Below are 26,368 nucleotides of genomic sequence, written 5' to 3' on the forward strand. Positions count from 1 at the left end.
TTTTTGTACATGCAATGCTAGCAAAGAGACATGTGAGTTACCTGAATGTGATCTCTTGATTTACGTGACTATACAACAATGTCCACTAACTCTAATTAGAGTATTAGTAGACTGTATAGTATTAGTATAGTAAGTATTAGTTGTGATTGATGATCAGTTAAACTTCACAGAGCACATTTCTAGAGCTGCCCGGTCCTGCAGATCTGCCTTATACCGGGGGTGGTGGTGGCGCAATGGATAAGACACATGCCTTTGGTGTGAGAGACCCGGGTTCGAATCCACTGTGAGACACCAATGTGTCCCTGAGCAAGACACTTAACCCCTAGTTGCTCCAGAGGCGTGCGACCTCTGACATATATAGCAATTGTAAGTCGCTTTGAATAAAAGCGTCAGCTAAATGAATAAATGTAAATGTAAATGTTATACAACATTAGGAGGATCAGGCCCTTCCTATCAGAGCTACACAACTCTTGTTCTCTCCAGACTGGACTATTGTAATGCTCTCTTGGCCTTCCAGCATCAACTGTCAAACCTCTGATCCAAACACTAATAACACTATATCATTACAAATCACATCAACAATTTCTTATTTTTATTATTTTATTTTAAGCAATAAGAAATCTGAGGGGGCCGGACATGTAAATGAGGGGGCCTAGGCCCACCCAGGACCCCTCTTGGCTATGCCACTGCTTGAGGAGATTAAGAAGATGAGGCACACGGGAGGAGGAAAAATCTCGACTGTTGCTTGTTCTCAGACGACAGCATCAAACTTCTGTCACGCTGACCACGCTTTGGCCCCAGGGGATCTTTTGAAAAACTTTCAATTGTTTTACTCAAAGTCAACGAAAACCGAGCAGGACCAAGCCATTTTACAGCTGATCACCGTAAAAAAGGTTCAGGAGGTAGGCTATTTCTTACCGAGGGTGATTTAATGTCGCCTATTTTTAGTCCAGTGCCTGTAAGTTATATAAGATTAGTATTGACCAAGTTCAGAGGCTGTCATATGTGGATCAACTTACTTTGTTGTGTATTTCAACAGTTAAAATATGAAAAATATTTTTATATTGATTCAATGGATTAATTGCATTTTGGGGGAAAAAAGTGTCATGCATTTATTGCATTTTGGGGGGTAAAGACTAAAAATTATTGTTTAATGTTATGTATTTGGATAATTTTTTCTTTATTCATTTTCATAGTAATTTCATAATGTATTTTGTCAAGTCAGATTTTCATGTGCATGTGTTGAGTGCATGAGGAGACTATATATAGCAAAGAACCATGTGAAGATCATATGTCAGAGACAAGAGGGAAGCTATATGTTTGCTTTGAGGGTGTGTATGAGGTGGAGAGGTTGGTCTTTTACCCCACAGACACAAGAAAAAACAGCCTGGGCAAGAGACACACAGTATTGATACAAATAGCTACGTTAGCTAAAATAATATCTATTTAATAATGTCCAAGTTAATACTTGTTCAAAACAATGACTTGAGCTAAGTTCTTTATATATATTTGAATAAAATTAATGTTTGTTCATTATTTGTAAAAAGAACATGTTCTTTATCAATTTATCAACCACAACAGAAATATGTCAAGAAATATATCATCCTACATATTATCTGCATTATACTGCATTAATGTATATTAATGTATAAATAAAATAATACATTTTTACTCATTATTTCTAAAAAAAATATATTTTCCATCTGTGGTTGTGAATTTTAATTGAAATGGCCACACACCACTGTTAAATTGGAATTGCAGGAAGTGAAATTTATTGAATTCAGAGAAATAAAATAAAATGTTCTTCCACCCGGGGTTATATATTTATTAAAATGTATATTAAATATTTAATGGTAAATAAATAAAAAAAAGCAGAAAAAAATACAGTAGCAACATTTTAGGTTTTACACATTTTACTTAAACCTTACAGTAAAAAACTTATTTCATTAACTGATATAAAGTTAATTTATCAACCTACTGAAGTACTAATATCTGTTTTATACTTTTGTAATAAACTGACAACCACCAATCACAGTGGGGATGAGTCACATGATGAAAGCCAATCACAAGCAGCTTTTCCACAAGCTGAGAACGTTAATATTATATAGAACAGTGTCAGTACAGTATTGTACAGTGTCATTCAAACAAACACTAAACACCATCATTCTAACACACATGACATTGTAAAATGCATTAACACATAATAAAAACATATAAACCCTTACGTACATAAAACTAAGAAGAAAATGTAATTTAAATTTTTTAAAGATTTTTACCATTAACCCTTGTATGGTGTTCGGGTCTGTTGGACCCATTTTCATTTTTTATCAAAAGAAAAATGATACAATTTATTATTTTTTCAAACTGAGACTCATTGGCCTTGGCTCATTTTCTGTGAGGAATATATATCAGAACACATTTTCAATGAAAACACACTGTACACCCCCCCCCTACACATTTATATTACACACAGGGTCACCAACACGGTGCCCGCGGGCACCAGGTCGCCCCCAAGGACCACATGAGTCGCCCGCAGGCCTGTTCTAAAAATAGCACTTGGGAGCTGCGTCTGAAATTAAATTTTATTCTGTTGCTATTTTTTTTTAATCAAACTTGCATTTATATATATTTAAAAATGACAATATCTTAAAAATATGTTCATTATACATGAGTTTAGATAAGTTTAGGTGAACTCTGACCTACTCTAGTTCAAAAGTATTTTGCGTGAGACAAAACCATTGCTGAGCACTGAGTGCTCGTGGAGAGTAAGCTAGAGGGCGCGGGCGCGACGAAGATGGTAGCTGAAAAACATGGCAGAAAAAAGGAAGAAAACGTATCACTTTCACAACGAATGGGAGGAGGAATTCTTTTTTACGACTGTGAAAGAAACCTGCGTGTGTCTCATTTGCGGGGCGACTGTGGCGACGGCAAAGCGGCACAATGTGGAGAGACACTTCACTACGTGTCACAAAAGCTACCATGCTAACTACCCACCGGGAAGTGCACTACGGACAGAAAAAGCCCGTGAGCTAAAGGCAGCTTTGGGTAAGCAACAGTCTTTTTTCACGAGGCCGGTGAAAAAGTCACAAAAAGCAACCGAAGCCTCGTTTAGAGCTACACATTTTCTGATCAAGAAGAAAAAGGCATTTTCAGACGGAGAAGTTTTCAAAGAAGCAATGATGATAATTGCTAACACTGTACTTAAAGACGAGAAAAATGGAACCGATCTAATCTCCACTCTCTCTGACGTCCAACTGGATGCATCTACGATGGCTAGACGAGTGTCAGATATGTCTGGTTTTTTGGCCGATCAGCTGGACCGGGATCTGGCAAAGTGCAGCTGGTTTAGCATCCAGTGCGACGAGTCCGTGGACAGCAGCAGTACAGCGCAGCTGTTAGTTTTTATCCGGATGGTGTTTGAAGATTTCTCCACAAGAGAAGAACTGCTGACACTACTGCCATTAAAGACAACTACGAGGGGAGTTGACATTTATAACACAGTGAAGGAGTTTTTCGTGCAGAAAAAGGTACCATTGGAAAAGCTGGTAGCGGTGACTACAGACGGGGCTCCTGCTATGATCGGCCGACATGCAGGTTTCATCGCTCACTGTAAAAGTGACCCAGACTTCTCAACATTTCTGCATTATCACTGCATCATTCACCAGCAGGCGTTATGTGCAAAAGTGATCGGCTTTGGACACGTGATGACTCCCGTTGTAAAAATCATAAACGACATCCGCTCCAAAGCAAAACAACACAGGATTTTCAAGGTGCTATTGGAGGAGATGTCAGCTGAATATGGTGACCTGCTTCTACACACAGAAATCCGATGGCTCAGCAGAGGACGAGTTTTACTTTGTTTTTTGTCACTTTTGGGTGAAATAAAAGAGTTCAAGCAGTCCAAAGGCGAAGACGTCTCACTGCTAGAGGACACAGAGTGGACACTTGACCTTGCATTTTTGACGGACATTACTGGGAAACTAAACGACTTGAACTGCCAGCTGCAAGGCAAAGGTAAGACTGTTGTTGATATGATAAGTGCTTTAAATGCATTTAAAGCCAAGATGAACGTTTTTTCTGTGGATTTACAGAGAAAAAAGGTGCTGCACTTTCCCTCTGTGAGTCGGTGCTGAAAGACAATGCTTCTGCATCTGAAACATTTGACAAAGTTGCAGAAAAGTAGGCTACTGTGAAGTCATAAACAGACTTGGGCAAGAGTTTGAGAATAGGTTTTGTGACCTTCATCAGCTTGAGCCATGTGTGTCGTTCATTTCCAATCCTTTCATGAAAGTGGACACAACATGGTTTGCTGAGCAACTAAGTGCAACTTTCAACTTGGATGCTGGACAGGTGGAGATTGAAATCATAACACTGCAAAATGACCTCCACCTCAAAGCCTACCAGGCTGCCCCAAACTTTTGGTCCCTTGTTGACAACGAGAAGTACAGTGGAGTATGCACAGCAGCTATGAAGGTTGCTAGCCTGTTTGGTTCAACCTATCTATGTGAATCAGCGTTTTCTGACATGAACTTCATCAAGAACAAACACAGAACACGCCTCACTGATGCACATCTGAAAGACTCACTCACAGTTGCAGTGTCAAGTTACACACCAGATTACAATACACTGGTGAACAGCATGCAATGCCAGTCTTCCCACTAAAAAAGAAACAGATACCAGATGTTGTCATTGGCAACATAGCAGTGCCATGGCAAAGTTTAAAATAATGAAGAATTGTTCAATTTAAAAGTGTGTTAAAAATGCTGATTTGGTCCTTAGTTCAAAATGTGACAGTTCATTTAAAAATATGTAAGTTGATTTTTCTAACATTAATAATTGATAACTTTTTGAAACAACATAGTTCATGATTTGTTACAAGGGTTTGTCAGTGGATAGTAAAAATGGGACATTTTTCTCTGTTCAAATATTGAAGAATTGTGTTCAATTTAAAAAGTTTTTTAAAAAATGCCACAGATTTGGTCATGAGTTCAAAATGTGACAAGATTTATTTAAAAATATGTAAGTTGATTTTTCTAACATTACATAATTGATAACTTTTTGAAACAACATAGTTCATGATTTGTTACAAGGGTTTGTCAGTGGGTCCGTGTAACGCTTTGCAGTTCTTTGTTCAATTTGAAATTTAATAATCAGAAATGAGAAAACGGCCCCTTTATTCGTTTTTTCGTTTTTTCAAAAAAACGAAAAAACGAGATTTAGGCTTGATTTTTCGTTTTTTAGTTCACAGGCAAAAAAACGAATAAATGACTTCAAAATTCGTTTTCCACATCTGGGCGCCATGACACGCCCCCTTCCGCCGATTGGTCAAGCAAATCTGAGCATGTGACGTCATCAGTTGTCGCTCAGGTCTGTTCAACAAAATAATAGTCCTTTACTATGGCTACAGATTCTTAAACTGTACAGGGCAGGTCCTATTGGGCTTTCTTCTGTGCAACTTTACACGTTTCACAGAAATCATTACATCAGAAATATTAATTATTAGTCTGCCACCAGCCTGTTTTATTTAGCTGTGTGTGGTGATGCTGCGCTTGACAGCGCCGAGCGGGAGAGGCTCACTGACTAATGTTCAGTCAGCAGTCAGAACTTTTCTTTTAGACGCTCCGTTTTGACACGGGATGGTGATTGCAAATACTGTAATGCCAATCGGCTGAGGATGGGTACCGATGATGGTGAAATACAGTTTTACTGAAACTGAAACATAGCCGCGACCCGCGAGAATGAGACAGATGATTGACAGGACGATAGCGGAGGCAATTAAAGGCGCAAGAGAACTTATGTTAACAAAAACATAAATAAAAAAAGTGTTTAATATAAGTGACTTTGTCTTTGTTTTATTGTTTTTGTTGTTTTTAATCAAATAATTGTGAACCACAAACTGAGCCTTCGTTTTAAAGGGCAATTTCCAAATATATTTTATTCATTTGTTATAATATGGGTATTTTATAATACAGCATAAATAAAAACAAACACACGTAATATGTATGCCTATAGGCAAAACACCACAGTTTTTTGGTTTTGTTTGTGTGAACTTTCATCCCCAACCATTTCTTCATGCTCCACGCTCAGCACCCCTACTTCCCATGGTAGGCCTATAATTAACATGTAAAATCTTTGGTATTTGTAATCTATATGTAATATTTAAAAACACTTTACAGTGTGATGGAAATAAACTTTTCTTAAAGCGTGTTGTATACTGTAATAGACAATTGTCCTGCAGAATGATGAGGTTTTTTGTAAGAAAAACATTGCGAGCAAATGTCGAATTGTTGTTTAAAATATAAATCAACAACGTAAGAGGCTTTAGGCTGTCTGATGAACTCTGTATGAACAAACACACAGCTTTGCAGTATAGGTGGCACAGAAGCAGCATCTGACCCTGCATTTTTAGATGTACATTACACACTGTCTAATGCAGCTCAAAGGAGGCACTGTGAATTTGCATAGCAATTTCATTCTAAGCGGCCATTAAATGTGAAGTGACAACATGAAACTCTACTTTCAATATATATAAAAAAGCAAGTCAGCCTGATAATGATTGAATACCAATTTACTCAAATTTTAGGCTCACAATAAGCAGATTACATAATTATACCATGAAAAAAAAAAAATATAGGCTATATATATGTGTGTGTGTGTGTGTGTGTGTGTGTGTGTGTGTGTGTGTGTGTGTGTGTGTGTGTGTGTGTGTGTGTGTGTGTGTGTGTGTGTGTGTGTGTGTGTGTGTGTAAAGGTATGTCACTTACTGGTGGAACCCAAACAGAAGTCCAGTTCTGGCTGTATAATCAAACAATAAAAACGAGAAACAATGCATGCCATCAAGAACATTTATTGATTCCACAGGAACTTGATCCAGTTTCCCCCATTTTTACTAATAACTACTTTGTGTTAATTCAGAGGATAGTAAGGCAAACTATTAAGCATGAACTTGATGAACAGGATCAATTAACATTTTCAAAGCATTTTGGAACTCTTCTTGGTGGAAATTGACAGCACGTTCAAAAAGAGATGAAATGTCAGGATACTGCAGAAAACGTATGGAGTTCAATTGCCTTTGCAATATTTTGCATTTATATATTTTTGTATGTATTTTATAGTTTTCAGATGATTTGATATAATTTAATTGATTAGTTTAAATACACATACTTTATCTGTTTGATTATTGTATTATATTTAATACAATATCTCTTCAGTTTAAACCATAAACGCATGCTCTCCATTCAAGTGGACATCTGAAAATCTCTTTGAAAATTTTGTAAAATGAAAAATGAAAAATAAAATCTTGTTTTCCATGCCCTAAGAGCAATAAAAACACATAAAATCCTGACTGAGGTTATCATAATTCATGCATGAAATGGTTAAACACTTTTTTTATTTATGTTTTTGTTAACATAAGTTCTCTTGCGCCTTTAATTGCCTCCGCTATCGTCCTGTCAATCATCTGTCTCATTCTCGCGGGTCGCGGCTATGATTACAGCTTCAGTAAAACTGTATTTCACCATCATCGGTACCCACCCTCAGCCGATTGGCATTACAGTATTTGCAATCACCATCCCGTGTCAAAACGGAGCGTCTAAAAGAAAAGTTCTGACTGCTGACTGAACATTAGTCAGTGAGCCTCTCCCGCTCGGCGCTGTCAAGCGCAGCATCACCACACACAGCTAAATAAAACAGGCTGGTGGCAGACTAATAATTAATATTTCTGATGTAATGATTTCTGTGAAACGTGTAAAGTTGCACAGAAGAAAGCCCAATAGGACCTGCCCTGTACAGTTTAAGAATCTGTAGCCATAGTAAAGGACTATTATTTTGTTGAACAGACCTGAGCGACAACTGATGACGTCACATGCTCAGATTTGCTTGACCAATCGGCGGAAGGGGGCGTGTCAGGGCGCCCAGATGTGGAAAACGAATTTTGAATTAATTTATTCGGTTTTTTGCCTGTGAACCAAAAAACGAAAAATCAAGCCGAAATCTCGTTTTTTCGTTTTTTTGAAAAAACGAATAAAGGGGCCGTTTTCTCATTTCTGATTATTAAATTTAAAATTGAACAAAGAACTGCAAAGCGTTACACGGACCGTCAGTGGATAGTGAAAATGGGACATTTTTCCCTTTTAAAATATTGAAGAATTGTGTTCAATTTAAAAAGTGTTTTAAAAAATGCCACAGATTTGGTCATGAGTTCAAAATGTGACAAGATTTATTTAAAAATATGTAAGTTGATTTTTCTAACATTACATAATTGATAACTTTAAAAAAAAAAAACAGTTCATGATTTGTTAAAAGGGTTTGTCAGTGGATAGTGAAAATGGGACATTTTTCCTATGAAATGTAGTGATGTAAGTGATCATCTAAAAATGTAACAATTACTGATATTAAAGGGCTGAATATTGATATCTGTTTCCCTCATTGTTATTGTTGCTAATTATTGTGAGAAATCATTTACGTGATTAGTGTCTTCACATAGAAGATGATTATTATTAATATATAACTAAAGGCAAACTGAGCAAATTTGTTATTTCAGAAGAGCGTATCAAACTGGTAGCCCTTCATATGACTCAGTACCCATGAAGTAGCTCTCAGTTTCAAAAAGGTTGGTGACCCCTGACACACAGGATGTTGGGGTCCACTGGACCCGGGGCTAATAAAAGTGTGGAAATTGTAGGTCCTGTGTAACTTTACTCTGTCCTCCTCCTGTCAGGGCCTGCTGTTAGTGTGTGTATGTTCTTGTATATGGTTTATGAGGACACAAATGTGTATAATGACATGGGTATTACAACGTAAACATGGTTTATGACGACATCTGTGTCCTCATACTAAAACATACTAAATGGTGTTTTTTGAAATTCAAAAAATGCCAAAAGTTGTCTGTGATTGGTAGGTTTAGGGGTAGGGTTAGTGTAGGGGGATAGATTATACAGTTTGTACATTAGAAAAACCATTATGCCTATGGAGAGTGACCGTACACCACATATCCAAGTGAGTCTGTGTATGTGTGTGTGTGTGGGGGGGGTGTTTTGTGTGTGTGTGTGTGTGTGTGTGTGTGTGTGTGTGTGTGTGTGTGTGTGTGTGTGTGTGTGTGTGTGTGTGTGTGTGTGTGTGTGTGTGTGTGTGTGTGTGTGTGTGCGTGCGTGTGAGAGAGAGATTGTGTGTAAGTGTGAGAGAGAGATTGTGTGTAAGTGTGAGAGAGTGCAAAAGTGAGTTTAGTTTCTACCCCTGCCATTCCTGCCATGAGGTTGCAATTCTTAAATGTGATCTAACAAAGGTAAAGAGAAAATATTAACCATATATGCTGTTTATATTGCTTGTAATTGGGATGAAGTAAACATCTGTTGAGTATTTTAACATAACATTTTTGATTGTGTTGAATTAAAACCCCAAAAATGCAGCGGGTCCACCAGACCCACGAACACTGGCTGAGTAACAAAAATATGCACCACACAAGGGTAAAGGTAAAACTTAAGAACGACGTAGCGTTAAGAAGGTTTCAGGAAATGCAGCCTAGATTAGTGATCAAGAGGAAAATAAAATAAAATGCACCTTTTACCCTGAGTCACATTTAGCTCCGTTGTACCCTTATTTATTTGTTTGTTTGTTTGTTTTGTAGGATTGGAAATGAATATCATTGCAAACAAAACCCAAAGCCTTACCACTGCTGAGGACATGAGGAACCAAACCAAACTCATGATGCAGCCCTATGCCAACTGGGAAGAGTATCTGACTCCAGCACCGCTTTCAATAGCCATCCTGGGAGAGCTGGCGTTCATCTCGTCCTCATCAGATTTCTCCATCAATAAAAATCCCCCCGAAGGAGGCTACAAATACATTAAACACCCTGATTCCTTCCACGCTTGCCTCATGCAAGTGTGTGACTCTGATTGGGGGGCATTTAATGAGGCCAATAAGAACATGGATCAGATTCGCCTCCACACTGCCAACGTTCCAGGTTACATGAAGACAGCTGTGAAGATTCTGTTCCTGGGTGATGAAGTTATTGAAGCACTTCTTCCTGATCAGCTGGAAAATATCAAAGTCATTGCAGATAAATGTCTGCAGTTGTCTGATTCAACTGAAAAGTGTTTTAGTGATGTAATCAACACCATCCAGGAGCTGTTAGAAATGTGTGTGCCACCAATGATGCAAAAAGAAGAAAACAAGTCAGAGAACATGCGTCCTTCTCAGAGAGCAGCAGAGAATGCACGATTGGCCATTGAGCAGACCCGAGCTCAGTTGAACAAGGCAAGAGAGACCTATGAGAAGTGCGTGGAGAACCTCGAGAAGAACCAGAAGGAACTAGATGAAATCATGCCCACTATGGGAAATTATAAACCGAAAGAGATCGACTTCCAGACTACCATAGAAATGCCGTTCAAAGGAATGGATGCTATGGGGAGAGTGAAGGAGCAGTGGGAGAAGATGGCACAATTCTTTCAGATGGTTTCCTACATTCTGAAAAACTTGAGCACAACTCTCTCAAACTTTGTCTCAACATCCGAGAAAACACAACCACTCTCCTATGATGGAAAGCTCTTCGCAAAAGATCTGCTGTACACTCAAACCTTCCAAGCCTGTAACATTGCTAGTCTCGTCCATATGATCTCTGGAACGTACACAGAGATTTTCAACAAGTACCTGATGGGCTGTGTCAGTTCACTGATCAAACTGATGGCCATGGATCCGAGTAAGCCCGAATTTGAGTGTGAGCGATATCAGCTCCAGGACTCCTGTGATGTGGCACAGAGAGGCATCTTAAAGCTTGTCCTGAAGAATAAAGAGGAGTTTGATAAGGAGAGCACGGCAAGACTAGAATAGATCAATCGAGAGTTCTCCAAATCGATCGAGAGTCCTCCAAAGAAAATCAAGATTATGGAAGATGCTGTAAAAGCTGGATTCTGTGAGGAAGATGAAGCATCCTACTACTGAGAGAATATACTGAAGAAATGTGTAGTTTTACATTGGTAAGCACCGGATGATAATATATATTTCAGACTGAAGCTTTTTTTTTCTTTAACATGTAGAAATAATGGGTCATTTTATTAAATTCTATGATTTGACATTTTTTCTTCAATCGGGAGTGTTTTTAAAGTGTCATGAATTCAGAAATTTCACTAAAGAAAATGTAAACAAAAAATAATATTAAAACTAATAATCTGTAATATTAAAGTCACATTTCACCTTAATTTGATTTCAACCTTTTTTGTGTGATAGTTTCATTTTTTTAAAATAGTTTTTAAACAACTGGATTTAAACAACTGTGTATCTCTCTGGCTTTTTTGAAAACATGAGAAAAGACAAACACAACAACCATTCCTGTCATCCCTCAAAATCTGAAATTATATAAATCTTTTCGAGTATCGGTATTTAGTGGAATTTTACTTATAGTGTTTGCTTATGTATTTCTGTTTGGGTTTTAGTGGTACTTCTTTTTACTTTTCTATTTGGACAAGTACTCTATGCAAATATTAATGGAAAGCACAACACACAGTTGTTATAGTTTTGTGTTTATTCTGATATTGTCTTCTGCTATTGATTTTAATTACATATAATGGACTCTTATGCTTGCCAATCTGTGCCGCTTTCTAATAACTTACCATGACTTAAACAAATTGGTAATACTTTACAATAGTTTTAGTTGTTAACAATAAAAAGTACTTGTAAATCTATTATTATTCTCAGTTGATTTCATTTAGTTACATTTTAACATTTTACATTTACATTATAAAATACTTATTACATTTACATTTTACATAATACATCTCTTACCCTAACCCTAATACATTATTAAAATCAAAAGTTACCAAAAGTTGTTAATTGTTATGAGGAGGCAGGAATGAAGCAGAGAGAGAATCCATATGCAAGCATACTTTAATAGAACAATCAGGAAATCCAGGCAGAACACGGAACTCAGGACAGGAAACAGCTACAACGACCGACAAACAACTACTGAAGCACAGAGGTTTAAATACAAATGCAAACAAGCTAAAAAAGATATCAAGGGGGCGTGGTAAATAAGAATTACCTGGGAAGACTAATAAACAATAAAAACTACAAAGGACTACAAAACATGGCACAGAACAGGAAATAACAAGTCCACACAAGACAAGGGGAACACAAGACAGAAATCATGACAGAGCCCCCCCTTTAAAGAGTCATACAAAAATCTGTTTATGAAGAGAATGAGTCAGTGTTTCAATATGATCATCATGTTTTAGGTGTAATATATGATCCTGTCAATCAAACTGAACAGACTGCATTCAGTCACTTCTGCTGTCTGGACGTGATGCTTTCCATTTGAGACACACAAACTTTTACATTCTTACACAATTACTGTCACAACGGCTGATTCTTGATTTATGATCATGCACTATATTTTTAATAACATTTTCAAATACAGTATATTTACACCATCGCCTATAAATGTAAGGATCATGTAACAATTACTGTCATAATGGCTGATTCTTGATCTTGATCTTTTTTATGATATTTTTATATAATAAAGTTTTTAATCTCCTATAAATATAATCATCAGTTTAACTAAAGCAGAAGTGAAAGTGTTCCAGTCCAGATCATGTAACCAATCAGAGAGTGAGACTGAAAACCCCATTTGCATTGTCAGGGTGGAGTGATTGTGATCCTCTCAGAATAGAGCAGCTCTGTCTCCAGAGACCATGTTCAAACCCCAAGAGCTTTATTTGACATTTACTGCTACATCAACCTTCTGAAAAGCACCTGCATCTTCATCTGTTAGTTGAATGATGTTGTCAGACACAAAGTGAACTTGTTGAGAAGCTTTATTGAATGTTGCAGCAAACACAGCAGATTGAAAGATCACACACACACACACACACACACACACACACACACACACACACACACACACACACACACACACACACACACACACACACACACACACACACACACACACACACACACACACACACACACACACACACTCTTTCAGTATTGAGTTGTAAATCACTACAGCTGCAGCACTAGACTCATGTGAATCCTGCCTGACACAGGACACTCAGATACGGCTCATCTTCAGGAGAGAAACATCAGCACTCAGAGCTCTTGTGGAACGAGACCTCATGAGGAGCTCCATCATGTGTTACTCTGCAGACGTACAGCTCTCCCTCTTCCCAGCGTGCTTTGCTGAGGGTCAGGACGCTACTGCGGCTGTAGCGGCCGTCCTGCTGGCTCTCTGCGCTGGTCAGAACCCCCTCGGTGACCTCTGACCCGTCCAGTGTCCAGCTCACCAGCGCCCCCTGTGGAGAGTAAGAGCTGAGCAGGCAGAGCAGTGCGGCTGAGTCTCCAGAGATCTGCAGAGAAGAGGGCGGCAGCAGAGACACTGAGGGCTTCACTGTGGGACCAGCTGCAGGAGACAAACACAACACATTCACACACAAACTATCATACATATTGCATTATAAAAGTATATTTAATGATATTATGCTGCTATATGCATTAAAATGCATGTATGATCTAATCAATAAGTGTAACAGCAGTTATAACACATATTATCTATTCATTGATCCTCCTTTATGAAGAACAACCATTTTAAGATGAAACAATGAAATAGCAAATATTATAATGCATTTTAGATTTGGTTACAGTTATTTATGATAAGATATAAGGCATTGTAACACATTATGAAACACGTTATAATGCATTAAAGGCTTTAAGTAAAGTTTCAACACAATATGTAATAATAATTATCATTAATAAATGTTGTTCTTGTTTCGACTTGTTTTAATTTGTATGTTTAGGAATATTATAAGAATTAAATAGACAGACTTACTGAACACTAATTATAACTGCAGTTATAACACATTATAATATTATCTATTCTAGCCTAACTCATTAGAAAATATTATAAAACATTTTAACTTTGGTTTCAATTATTTATGAAAACATACATGACATTATAGCATATGCTATTGATACCTTTAACTTTTAGCATTTTAACTTTTAACTTGGTTACAATAATTTATGAAAATATATATGTGACATTAAAATCTACATTATGAATACATTAATAATACATTATACATAAAGTCTTCAAGTAAAGTTTCACCACAATATCTAATAATCATTATTATTAATAAATGTTGTTCTTGTTTCCACTGTAAAACACTTTCTGAAATCTAATTATTTTTCTTTATTAGGTGATTAAATAGACAGACTTACCGATCACCAGTTTAGTTCCTCCACCGAAAGTCCACCACAGTGATACAATCTAATGAAACGCTCGTACAAAAACCTCTATTCCACTCGAGTGAACACACACTCCAGCAGAGAGAGAGAAACAACACTTCAACACACTGATATTAGAAGATCCTCAGCTCTTCTCAACACTCACTCATTCAGATTTGACTAAATGCTTTCTGATATAACACTGTTTAAAGAAATATATTTGATGAGCTGTGACCTCTGAGGTGACCTTTGACCTCTTTGATCATGGATGATGTTGTGGAGTTTCTCATAATGATGCTTCTGTTCTTCATATGCAGATCAATCATCATGATTCACAGAAAAACCTGCAGCTTCAGACTTCAATCTTCAGTCAAAATCTCTTCAAATAATGAGTTTATTGAATATTAGAGCCAAAGCCAATAGAAAGTGTCAACAATGAAAATATAAAAGGTATTTTGCATGTTCTACACAGTCAAGCATGTTTTCATATTCAAGGTCTGTTCTAAAAGTATCTGGACTGGTTATGAATCTCCACACAAGATCATGAAACGTGAACAAGCTCTAATATGTCTCCATCTTTAACAGCCTGTTTCTTCTCCATTTGATGATTTCAGACACACATGAGGCTTCATGATAGATGGAGTGACACCATGAACTCTGATTAGAGATTCACAATCAGTCCTGATACTTTCTGAACAGACTCATGATTCATGATCTTACTTTAGTGATGGCGGTTCATCTAGTGGAAGTGTAGCAGTGATGATGGTCACATGACTGAATATGGACACAGAGATGGACGTTCATCTGCACATCCTCAGTGTCTCAGGAGTCACAATAAAAATACAAAATAAAGTCATGATTCTGTAACTCTAGTGTATATTAGTTTGTTCTCAGCACAAGCTGTTGTAAATCCTGCCCACTTCTTTGCATTGTCAGCACATGCTTCAGTGCTCTGAGAGTGTTTATAGTGCTGTGAGTTTAACACTTCATGACTGAGAGCAGAACACAATCTTCATCATCACACAAGACTAAACTACAGCAATGAACACAATCAACATCTTCATCTGGACCATTGCACTGTTTATTCAAGGTAAGACGTAAAAACTGAGTTTGGTTTTAGTGTTTTTTGTAAAAGTATATGATGATAATAGTTTTAAACACTAATAGTTTTTCTTTTCTCTTCTTCAGAATCCAGAGGAGTGACTCTGACTCAACCTGAAGTTAAAACTGTCCAACAGAGTCAAACAGCAACAATAGAGTGTCATATGGATGTAGGACTATCCTATAATGACTTAGCCTGGTATCAGCAGAAACCTGGAGAAGCTCCTAAACTCCTGATTTATGACATAAACAGCCGTAATACTGGAACTCCAACTAGATTCAGTGGCAGTGGATCTGGCAGTGATTTTACTCTGACCATCAGTGGAGTCCAGACTGAAGATACAGGAGATTATTACTGTCAGAGTTATCACAGTGGTCCAGTGTTCACACAGTGATAAAGAGTCGTACAAAAACCTCTGTCAGTCAGACGTCACAGTGACTGCACTGATACAGCTGAGAGAAACTGCAGCTGCTGATGGAGGATCACAAACTACACAATATCAGTGTTTACTAAAGTTTCTAAAGACTTAAAAAAATAATGAATTCATTGAGTAAATATACATATTTGTAGTAATATATTTGATATGAAATAAGAGTTAGAGCTGATGTTGATTATGGCACTGGGATGTTTTATTGTCAGTGTTTCAGATCACAGTATGAGAGCGATGCGGAGTGAAGCAGAAACACCAGTTGTTTTTAATGTGTTTTCTCTCACTCCAGGATTGATCTCAGTGGTTTCTTTCATCAGTGGTCGTGGAAATAATATACATACTAATCAGATTTTGTCTGAAAGGAAAGTTAGAAAGTTAGTGGTCCCTCAGTAGGTGTTCCTCGAAGCAGATGACGGTAAGGGATCGGACAGATAGTGCTACGAGATCTCCACTCAGCAGTTCGTTTCCGGACCAGTCGATGGTGGGTATAGTAATTCCTCTTCAGGACAGCCGATGGTCAATACCTGCATAGACAATGGCAAGGGATTCTCACAGCGGTTCCTCTCCAGGGCAGTGAATGATACGCATCCGTACAGGCGATAGTAAGGGTCGAGCACACAACGGTTCCTCTTCGAACAGGCACGGCAGGTGATCGTGCAGACAGTGGTAAAAGGATCTTCACCCAGCGGCTTCTCTTCAGAGCAGACAGCGGCCGGTAATGGGACAGACGATTGTAAGAGACAGGATAGATGATGGTCAAGAAGTCTTTACAGCAGTTCCTATACAACACACACTGGATAACAACGGTCAGAGAGCTCTCTTCAGCTTGAGCCTCACAGATCTGCCCACTGGGGCCAACGGGTGGAAGCAGAATTATACACCCACACTTGTGCATGCAGTAAATCACTTCAAAGAGTCACACGTGTTCACTTCACACTAAGCACTGCAGTCCACAACAAACTCACAGTGAATAAGGCTCCCACTCGCGGTCCCGGCCGGCGTCCTCTCCCATTGATAGATCTGAATATCCAACGCTGTGAGGAGTATACTACAAAAAGATTTCAGTCAATATCTTGACTAATTTAGAGCCACTGTCCACTGACTGATACACCCAAATGAATATTGAAGATAAAGGGCTTCACAGAAGAATACCAAAGAGGCACTTAACTGCTGCATAGATGATGTGGATGCTCAGCCACTCTTCAATCCTTATCACTTTCACTTTATAGATCCATTCTTCCAGTTCCCTGGGACGCTGAAAATAAAGTTCCGCCTTCACGCTGCGTTAATCCTTCCCACTCCGTATACACCGCTCTTCACGCCAGAATGGCCCGGACGCAATACATGGGGGAAACCCCGGAACCGGCTAAAACCGGCTAGTATCCCACTAAAACTGCTCCCACCCGGAAACTTTTCCCGGAATAATAGTTCCTCTTTGTCCATCACCCCGTGACATAGTGTTTACATGAACGCTAAACAAGTGATCGGGTTAATGTGCGCGTTTATTGTGCATACTTAAAATTAATATGATGTTCACTTTTACTTGTTTGTACTTGTAAAAGGCTATCTAAAAGGCTGTTGTCCATTATACGTTTGTTCTACTGAAATTCCCACATGGATTTCAACATCATATTATTTGGAATGCATCATTAATACATTTTCCACAGATGCTTAAAAAAGTTTTTACTTGTTTAAATTCAAACAACACGTGTAACACACGACTAAAGCTGATTGGTTCCAGAGCCGTTGAACGGCTGTGATTGGTTGTTATGATAATGAGCTCGCACCTCAGAGCTTCTGTTGATCAGATGTGCTGTGCGTGCGTCATCTCTGCGTATGTTACGTGAGTGTGATTAGATTTAGAAGTAAACATTTAAACCGTTAGATTATATAGAGCGATCGTGGAGAAAATCACACGATTCATATGGATTACGCCTAAAAAGTTTTGTCAGCATTGCGATTCTGTTTGTACACAGTAGCCTATATAGATCTACACTATTTCACAGACGTAGAGCCTATTCACGTGTAAACGAATACATACAAAAAAAAAAGTATTATTTAATGCATTAGCCTACTTCTATATAGATTTATATATTAAGTTGCTCAAGCAAGTGGCAAAACATTTAAACATGTACTTATGTTAATATCGCAAACATTTTAAATTAAAACATGCAAATGACAAAAACAGCCGTCTCTCATACCTTTTCTTTTGCATTTAAATCTTTATACAAGAAATATTGTGGGTCATAAATAACTTTTTTCCACCTCCACGAAGTGCCGTCCATTATGTCGTGTTGTTGAGGATCTACTGTGTAGTTTTCTATTAATTAGTTCCCCAAAAAACCCTTCAGTAGATCCAGACTATAACTAAAAGCGGTTTGAGTTTTCTTTGTTCAGTTTGCACACTGAATATGGGTTGGAGCTTTTAATTTTGAACTCTCAAAGTGCACCAGATTGATGAATTTAACATTAAAATGCACAATATTTTCTTCCGGAGGAGGGCATGCCCCCGAACCCCCTGGAGGACCCGAGGTCACCCACCACAGTTTTACTAGAAATCCTGTGAGAAACACTGGCACTGCTCTGCCAGAGCCGCTTATAGCTTGTTTTAGGATTCATCACTGTGGAGTAGTTCAATTGGTTTAATAAATGACAGGTTTTTTTTTTTGTTATTTCATCTGTTAACTCTCGCTCGTTCCTACTAGAATAGGAGTTGGTATATATATTCAAGGGCGTGCAAAGATGGTTGGTGTTTATGATCATATGTAGTGGGCCGGTCTGGGCCAAAATGCCAGGGCTGATTTTGTTTTGTCCCAGTCCAGCCCTGCGAGTGTCCTGGCATACTATATTATGCACAACTTCTAATGTCCTTAAACCTTTTTAACAGAGATGAATATGTTACCGTGACCACAATAGACACGTTCATAGGAAATACCATAGGTTTAAATAAACCACAATTATCAATATACAACATATACAACATACCCTCAAATACTCACAGGTTGCTTTATTGCTGCAAATAACTATATCAGTGAGTTTTTGATTGAACTTTGCTCACTGTAAGTTGTGTTGGGCTTCTTCTAATCTCATGTTCAGTGTAACTCATAGAGTGCTTTATAGACGACAGACAAGAGGATAAAAGACACTCATGTCCAGCTTGATGAGGATATAGCCAAAGCTTTGAAAGGTAAACTAAGAAAACAACAACATTCTAATGCATATCTATATAAATTATAATACACAAATTCAAACATCGATACAAAAATGTTAATCATTGGTTCATTTAATATGCATTCTTCCCTTTCACAGATCCTGTGATAAAGCAGTCTTCAAACACTACAGTGTCTGAACCACAAGCCCTCAGATGTGGAAAATTTGTTGTCCTCAAGGAAGTGATCGTCCACTTGAAGATGAAGATGTGACACTCAAACTCTTCTGTTTCTTTGCTTCTGCCGTTTGTAGGCCTGAGTTTGTAAATCATGCATTATTCACTTCTGCATATTGCTTTTTCTGTAACTTTTGTGATGCTTATTTATTTAGTGATGTAATATTCATAGTGTACATTTCGGTAATACAAGTATAACAGAAATGTTCTGCAGAAATGTATAAATATAGCTAATTAATGCATTTTGTTCAAAAGATTATACATGCTGCTGTACTTGTTTAATGTACTTTAGGTATTTACTTTGCAAGTACACAAGATAGTATATTAAACTGTTATTGATTTCAAAGTGTGTCAACAATTATATTAAATTATTTTTGCACTTTTAATATGCCATTTTTAATTGTAAGGGTGGATTTCCTGCAGGGGTTCAAGCTGCAAGACTGCTGAAGAAATGTTATCAGCAAGATGGCAGAAAACTTTACATTTATTGTCTATTCCACCCATTGCTACTTTTACCAACAACGGCAGCACTTCAAGGTCAATACCAAATCAAAACTATTTAGCACATTATTTGTAGTTGAAAAGGTTTAATGACAAAATATGGAGTAAGTGGAAAGAGGAGGTAAAGAGAGAGAGCCTCAAGAAAGGGACCCAGAGAAGAAGAGAGCCAGAGCAACAGTTACAATCTTCTTTTATCCTTTTCCTGACCATGTGACTAAAACCCAAATGTGAGACATTCAAACTGACCAATCAGAGAATTACAACTTCCGCCACCGTACTAAAGCTGTGACAATTCATCGACCCTTGAAGCCTTTAGGAACTCCAAATGGTCACTGGGGGAAAGGGGGGGTGGAAAACAATAAAGCAAATGTCTTTGTTCATTTCAAATATCTTGGATTATTTCAATCCTACAATTCCGCCCTTGGCACTGTTGGCCACACACATGGAGTCCAAAGGTGACAGTCCATAAAGACATGCTTTCTGTTGTGTGTAGTTGCATCTTCAGACTTTTCGTCCAGGCTTGTTGCAATATCAGTTGGTCAGTCTTCAGTCTTTGTTCTCCTTTCAGCCCTGCATGAGGAGGCTCTATCAAGTGTGTTGCACTGTTCATAGATATGCAAATCATCCATCGAACACTTCACATCTCCACTAGAACAGGCACTGAATCTGGGAGCAAACGCTGGTTCCTCTTTCTGAGACGGGACACAGGATATGAACTTGGGTAGCAGGGATCCTGTGAAGAGCAGAACAACAAACAGCAAAAGCATACATGTGGCATTTGTCATTGGTCAGAGGTTTGATATGGTCAGATTAAAATTTGTCTCTTGCAAAAAGCCCTTAAATTGATGTACTTAAAAATATGGTCAAGGGAGAATAAAATATGTTACATCAGAAGATCTTACAAGCTCTTACACTGTTTCTGGAAACATTTAAATAAATTGCATTATAACAAAACAATAAATGCTGGTTTAAAACACCATTTCATGAAGAGTATCAGCAAAATATTCTGTGTAACCAAACACAGAGATTCAATTGAATGAATGTCCAAAAACATTGTTGCAAGTAAAATGGACAAAATACAAATAAGCAGAAATCAGTTTCAGGTTCGGGATGTGACGTCTGTCTTGAGAGTTTAAAGGTCCCATTCCATGGATTATTTTTATTATTTTATCATGTTTCCAGGGGTGCCCTTATAATGTTAGTATGTTTTTTAGATCAAAAATTGTTATAATTTAGAAATAAAAGGCATATTTCCTAGCCTGATTTCATTCCCTGGTTTGAACACTCTGTTTGAAGGGGCGTGTCTGCTGAGAGACTTCAGCGTAAACGCCCTCTGCTGTGATTGGCTGAAATGCTTGCATATGAAATATCTGGTATTACATGTGAAACTATCTGGAAAACTTTTACTATTACAGCTATTATACGTTTTTACTATTACAGCTATCGGGATTAACGAATCGTGAGAAGTTTTTTAAGTATTTAGATCTATTTCAATCACATAAAAAATTGCAGTGACGAGCATTGAGCAGATGACAGCCTGTTGATCGCGTGAAAAAAGATCTTATCATTGCAACGCAGTTTCAGCACTCACTAATGATTTCACCAATGCAAACATGAGGTATATAAATACAGTAAGAGCTTCGTTCTGCAGTGTAACAGCGTCATTGATTTCATAACGAGTTTTGGCAAGTGTCCATATTAAACTCGCGCTGTGTGATTGACAGCTTGGACGATTGGAAAGGGGTTGTTCTTTGATCGCTTTCTGTATATTAATCACAGTTTAAGTAAGATTATTTTCATCCTACTAAGAGAAACGATGTGAAGTTGATCGCTACTTCCATATTAAATCACTACTTGTACTTACCGCTTGCTGGAATATAGTTGAAATTTCCCCCTTCGTCAATATGAAACGCTGAGAGAAGCCTGCTTGATATTATCCCAGGTTAGAAAAACAGTCCGTGGTGAAAAGGACAGAGCAAACTAACAACTTCGAATTAAACTTTTGCGGTATCCGATTATAGGTAAACATCAACCGTCTGTTGACATTTCGCCATCAATACGCCTGTGTTCCTGTGGGCGGAGGTTAGTCTAAACACGGTTCTGGTGATGTCATTAATGCAGGATGTAGAGGGGTGTAGTCCAATCGAGCCGTTTTATGTAGTCAACTTCTGTTAAATAAAATATCTCGCTTGGCATTGAACTTTGAGCTTTATCATTTTACAGATATTATTTATACTCTAACAACAACATTACACACTAACTAAAGTTTGAAACATGGGATCACGAAGAACGGGACCTTTAAGAATATGCAAATCGTGCCGGCGTTTATGCGGCTTTAGTGCGTAAATCATTTTGTTTACAAATTAGAGGCTTTGCAGTTGTTATATATATGTTAAATATTTCATTCTGGATGTGTTCATTGTGATTATACTGGCCGGGTTTATAAAAGTTTGTAAAATTGACAGGATATTTTTGCTTGGGGCATTTGGAAACAAAGCTTGTCTATTTCCAAATGTAATGGCGTGCATCTATGATGATTATATTGGCCGTGTGTTGTAAAAAACATAGATTAAAAACACTCGCAACAGACACACCCCAAAGCGAGACGTTACAGCGTTGCCAGCGGCACTGAGCGGACTTTTGCCGCTGTAGTGGACACGCACCGTCAACAGCGAAGATGGCGGTTCGCTCTTTCACTCACTAACTCTTTGATTCTGTTTTCAAGGTTAGTATTCTGTAAAAATGACAAGTTTGAGTTTCCTCCTGAAGTGTATGTCGTGCATTGAAACTGTGATGAGTTGGTTATGGAATTTTTGCCGTGTGAAGCTGAATTAAAGAGCCGCGTTTATAATCGCGGGAAACAGGTTTTGTAAACAATGGCGCTAGCGGCCGCATAAGAGATGTGTATTGTGGCTGTATGTGTGAATCTGGGTGCTGGTGTCCTCACACTCTGGTAATGCTTTATTTCGGGTTTTTAAGGTATCCTGACAGGCTATAAATGATTGTTAATGTTAAGAGAAGAGGGGTATGTGGTTTAAAACTTAAAGGGGAGTTATTCCAAAAGTTATACAGAAGCAGTTAGGTGACTGGTCTGTGTTTAAAAATGTAGGCTATAATAAGTTGAACAGTTTTCAGTGTAATCACTGAAACATGATTACACTAGGGAAATGTTTTATTGTTTTGCACAATTGAAATTTGTAATAAAGAGACAGAGATTCGGAGACGAAGATGGTTCGCTCTTTCACTCACTAACTCTTTGATTCTTTGAGTTTTCCACTAAGTAGACAAACAAATTCACCATAGTCACACATGCAACTTGAAATTGCTATGCAATTCCAGTACAATTATTCCAGTTTACACAAGATACATGGCCTAGAATGCATAGCATCTACAACCTTTAACCTAAGTGTTTCATACAACACTTACAGTAAAGCAATCATGTGTTTTAAAGAATAAACTTAATTAGCCTATGTGCACATGTAGTAGCACAAACAACTATGAAGTGTGTTCTATGAGCACAATGTGTTACGCACAATTACACATTTGAAAATTCAAACAGGATCATTGCAATTTGGATGTTTAACTATTAAACTTGTTGCTATTGGGCTGCTAACCCACTAGCAAGTGAAGTTAAAAGCTGGAGGCCTTGCATGAACAATGTAGTTAACTCACTAAGGCCCCATTTACACTGCATGGTGCAAGTGACCCAATTCCGATTTTTTCCTCTCATGTGGCACAGATCGGATATGACCGGTGAACGTGTAAGCAGGAAAAAACCGCATGGATTCCGATTTTCTCAGATCGGATTCAGGCCTCACTCATATGTGGTAATAAATTGGATATGAATCGGATACGTGCATTTGCGTGTGCCATGAAAGCAGACAAATCGTCTCGGGTTACGTATGTAACCCTCGTTCCCTGAGTAGGGAACGAGACGCTGCATCGATACTCGATACTTTGGGGAATGCCCTCGGCATGACGCGTCTGAAGTCTGTAATGGAACTATTCCAATCTTGATTGGTGCTCGTCACTCGTGACGTTGCATGTGACGGTGATCCGGAAGCTATAAAAGGGCAACGGAACATAGCCGTATCAGCTTTTAAAGGGTCGAAGCAAGTCGTTCTCAGGAGCACGAAAAGTGTGGCCGAGAGATGCAGCGTCTCGTTCCCTACTCAGGGAACGAGGGTTACATACGTAACCCGAGACGTTCCCTTTCGTAAAGGGAACTCCCGCTGCATCGATACTCGATACTTTGGGGAACGAATACCCACGCCGCCACACTGAGAGACCCTGCCCTGGTGTGAAGCAATCTGGCACACTCAAGACATGAGAACTTGTGAACCTGGTGTAGAGGACAGATCCAGACTGTAATGTTTGATGAAGGTGTGTGGGGAGGCCCAGCCAGCGGCATCACAGACCTCTTGAAGAGAAACCCCTGCTAGCAAGGCTCTAGAGGATGCCACTCCTCTGGTTGAGTGAGCTTTTATCAGGAGAGGTGAAGGCAGATTGCACACCTCGTAAGCTGAAGAAATAGCCTCTACTATCCACTTGCTAATAGTCTGCTTGGAGACCGGGGAGCCCTTCTTGGATAACCCAAAACACACAAACAGCTGGTCCGACTTCCTCCAGCCCGAGGTCCTATGTACATAGGCCTCAAGAGCTCGGACCGGGCATAACAAGTGTAACTTAGCTTGATCAGCCGACACATGCGGTGGAGGATGAAAGGCCGGAAGGATTATAGACCGTGCCACATTTGTGGGCACCTTAGGCACGTAGCCAGGTCTAGGGTGGAGAATGGCTCTCACTCTGCCAGGAGAGAACTCGAGGCAAGAGGGAGCCACAGATAGCGCCTGCAGGTCGCCAACTCGTTTCAGGGAAGTAATAGCGAGCAGGAAGGCTACCTTAAAGGATAAAAATTTCTCAGACACCTTATCCAGGGGTTCGAAGGGTGCCAGGGATAAACCTTCGAGGACCACTGCCAGGTCCCACGTGGGGACCCTAGGCTGGATAGCAGGCCTCATCCTCCTGGCTCCACGAAGGAAACGAATTATGAGTGGGTGTGTCCCCAGCGTGCCCACCCCTAAAGGCGTGTGGAAGGCTGATATAGCCGCCACATACAGATGGTGGACAACCAGAATGCCTATTACCGCCGCGCCAGCTGCCGCGGCGAAATCACCGCGGCGAAAATAAACCAGCCGCATTTCAAAGTCGTTCCCGAAATGACCGCCAGGTGGCGCAAAGGGACATTGTGCAAAACAGCAGCAATTGCCGTATTTTAAAATGTAAGTGGGTTAAATATAAAACCCTAAGCCTAATAGGCATATTTTTCATATATATAAATAGGCCTATTAGGCTACAACAGAATAGAACCAAAGATAGAATCAATTTTAGAACTGAAAAAATAGAATCAAAAGTTAAAAATAGAGACAATATTAGGAGCAATGACACTGAATATTTTTACTATTCTATTGAGGAATTAGATAAATGAAGAGCTCTCGTGAGCGATACAATTGCATAGTAATTTATAGTGATTTAAAAGCAGTCCTTAAAAAAAGAAATAAATGGAGTAGTGTGGCATAATTTTTGAGAGATTACGCGGAACGCGTTTTAGTTAAGATCCTGGTTTCAATGCCCTTAATGTATATAGGCTAGGCTACTGCTTTAAAAAAAAATGTCACAACGCGTTTTGAGATTGTTTTGAATTAAACATTGAAGTTTAAAATGTAGTGTTTTGGCACACCAGGTCGAGTGGCGTTACGCATTGTTCAAAAATCAGGTTTTATTCTGGCATGTTGAATTGGCGTTAGAATTATTTTTTTTTTTTTGATTTATTAGATTTAGATTTTAGATTTCGTTAGATTTATTTTTCTCATAACAGCTAAAATAACTTAATATATGCCTTGTCTTAATATGACCTACTTAATATAGGCAATAGGCATATAATAGCCTAAATAATAAATTAGCAAAACTTGGCCACTAAATATTTAATTTTCAGTTATTTAAATTATCACAATTAAAGTTTTAATTTTATTAAATTGAACAAGCGCAACAATCAGCATTTAATCAAATATTCTAAAAGATGTATTATTAATAATAATGTTATTTCAACATAATATTTCGTTTTTTCGACATAATATGTGTGTGCAACAAGCAAGATGTGTATTTGTAAATCCGGTGATGCGTGCATTGATTTTTATCAATAAACTAGTGTTTTCTGACAGTGTCGACTGCAAAGATGAAGTTGACGATCGCCATATTTGTAGTGAACGCACCTAGAGAGAAATGCACATAAAGACATAATCAGAGAGTAGCCTTTTTCTTTTCGTTTTGAATTATTTCGTTTGAAGACATTTCAAGCTTTGTGTATTTGATGTATTTCTCATGTCTGTGTGAGGCATACGCTGAGTTTCGTTAAGTTAGGAGGATGAGATGCGCTCCAGCTGACGTGCAATGCAAGTGACCGCGCGGGCGCCTCCATGATTAGTGTCTGTTATATTTGCTTTTCTTACTTATTAAAAATAAAATTAAGATACAATTTATAGAAAACGAAATTCACTTTAAAGAAAGGTTTTCTACTAAACAAAACTTAATGAAGTGGTCAAAATCATGTCTGACCCACTCCATATCCATCTCTCGATATAATGCATCCTATCTTACTCGTGCTGTTCACTTTTCATATTCAACATAGATGGAAAAAAATAACATTATAATATTTTAACAAATATGATACTAA

At 38.3% G+C, this 26,368-nt stretch overlaps 1 protein-coding gene across 1 annotated transcript; it reads left to right on the top strand.

The window, feature by feature from the left end:
- Positions 1-692: 692 nt before the first annotated feature.
- Positions 693-11,681, top strand: LOC309490494 (uncharacterized protein). Its single transcript, XM_082159706.1, has 2 exons — positions 693-902; positions 9,626-11,681. The coding sequence occupies exon 2, from the start codon at positions 9,634-9,636 to the stop codon at positions 10,828-10,830; it is 1,197 nt and encodes a 398-aa protein (XP_082015832.1). The 5' UTR covers positions 693-902; positions 9,626-9,633; the 3' UTR covers positions 10,831-11,681.
- The last annotated feature ends 14,687 nt before the right edge of the window (positions 11,682-26,368 follow it).

The sequence above is a fragment of the Leuciscus leuciscus genome, assembly GCF_965113295.1.
Source record: "Leuciscus leuciscus genome assembly, chromosome: 25".
Lineage (NCBI taxonomy): Eukaryota > Metazoa > Chordata > Actinopteri > Cypriniformes > Leuciscidae > Leuciscus > Leuciscus leuciscus.

Coding starts and splice junctions, on each gene's coding strand:
- LOC309490494 (XM_082159706.1), top strand. CDS start 9,634: ATGAATATCATTGCAAACAAAACCCAAAGCCTTACCACTGCTGAGGAC.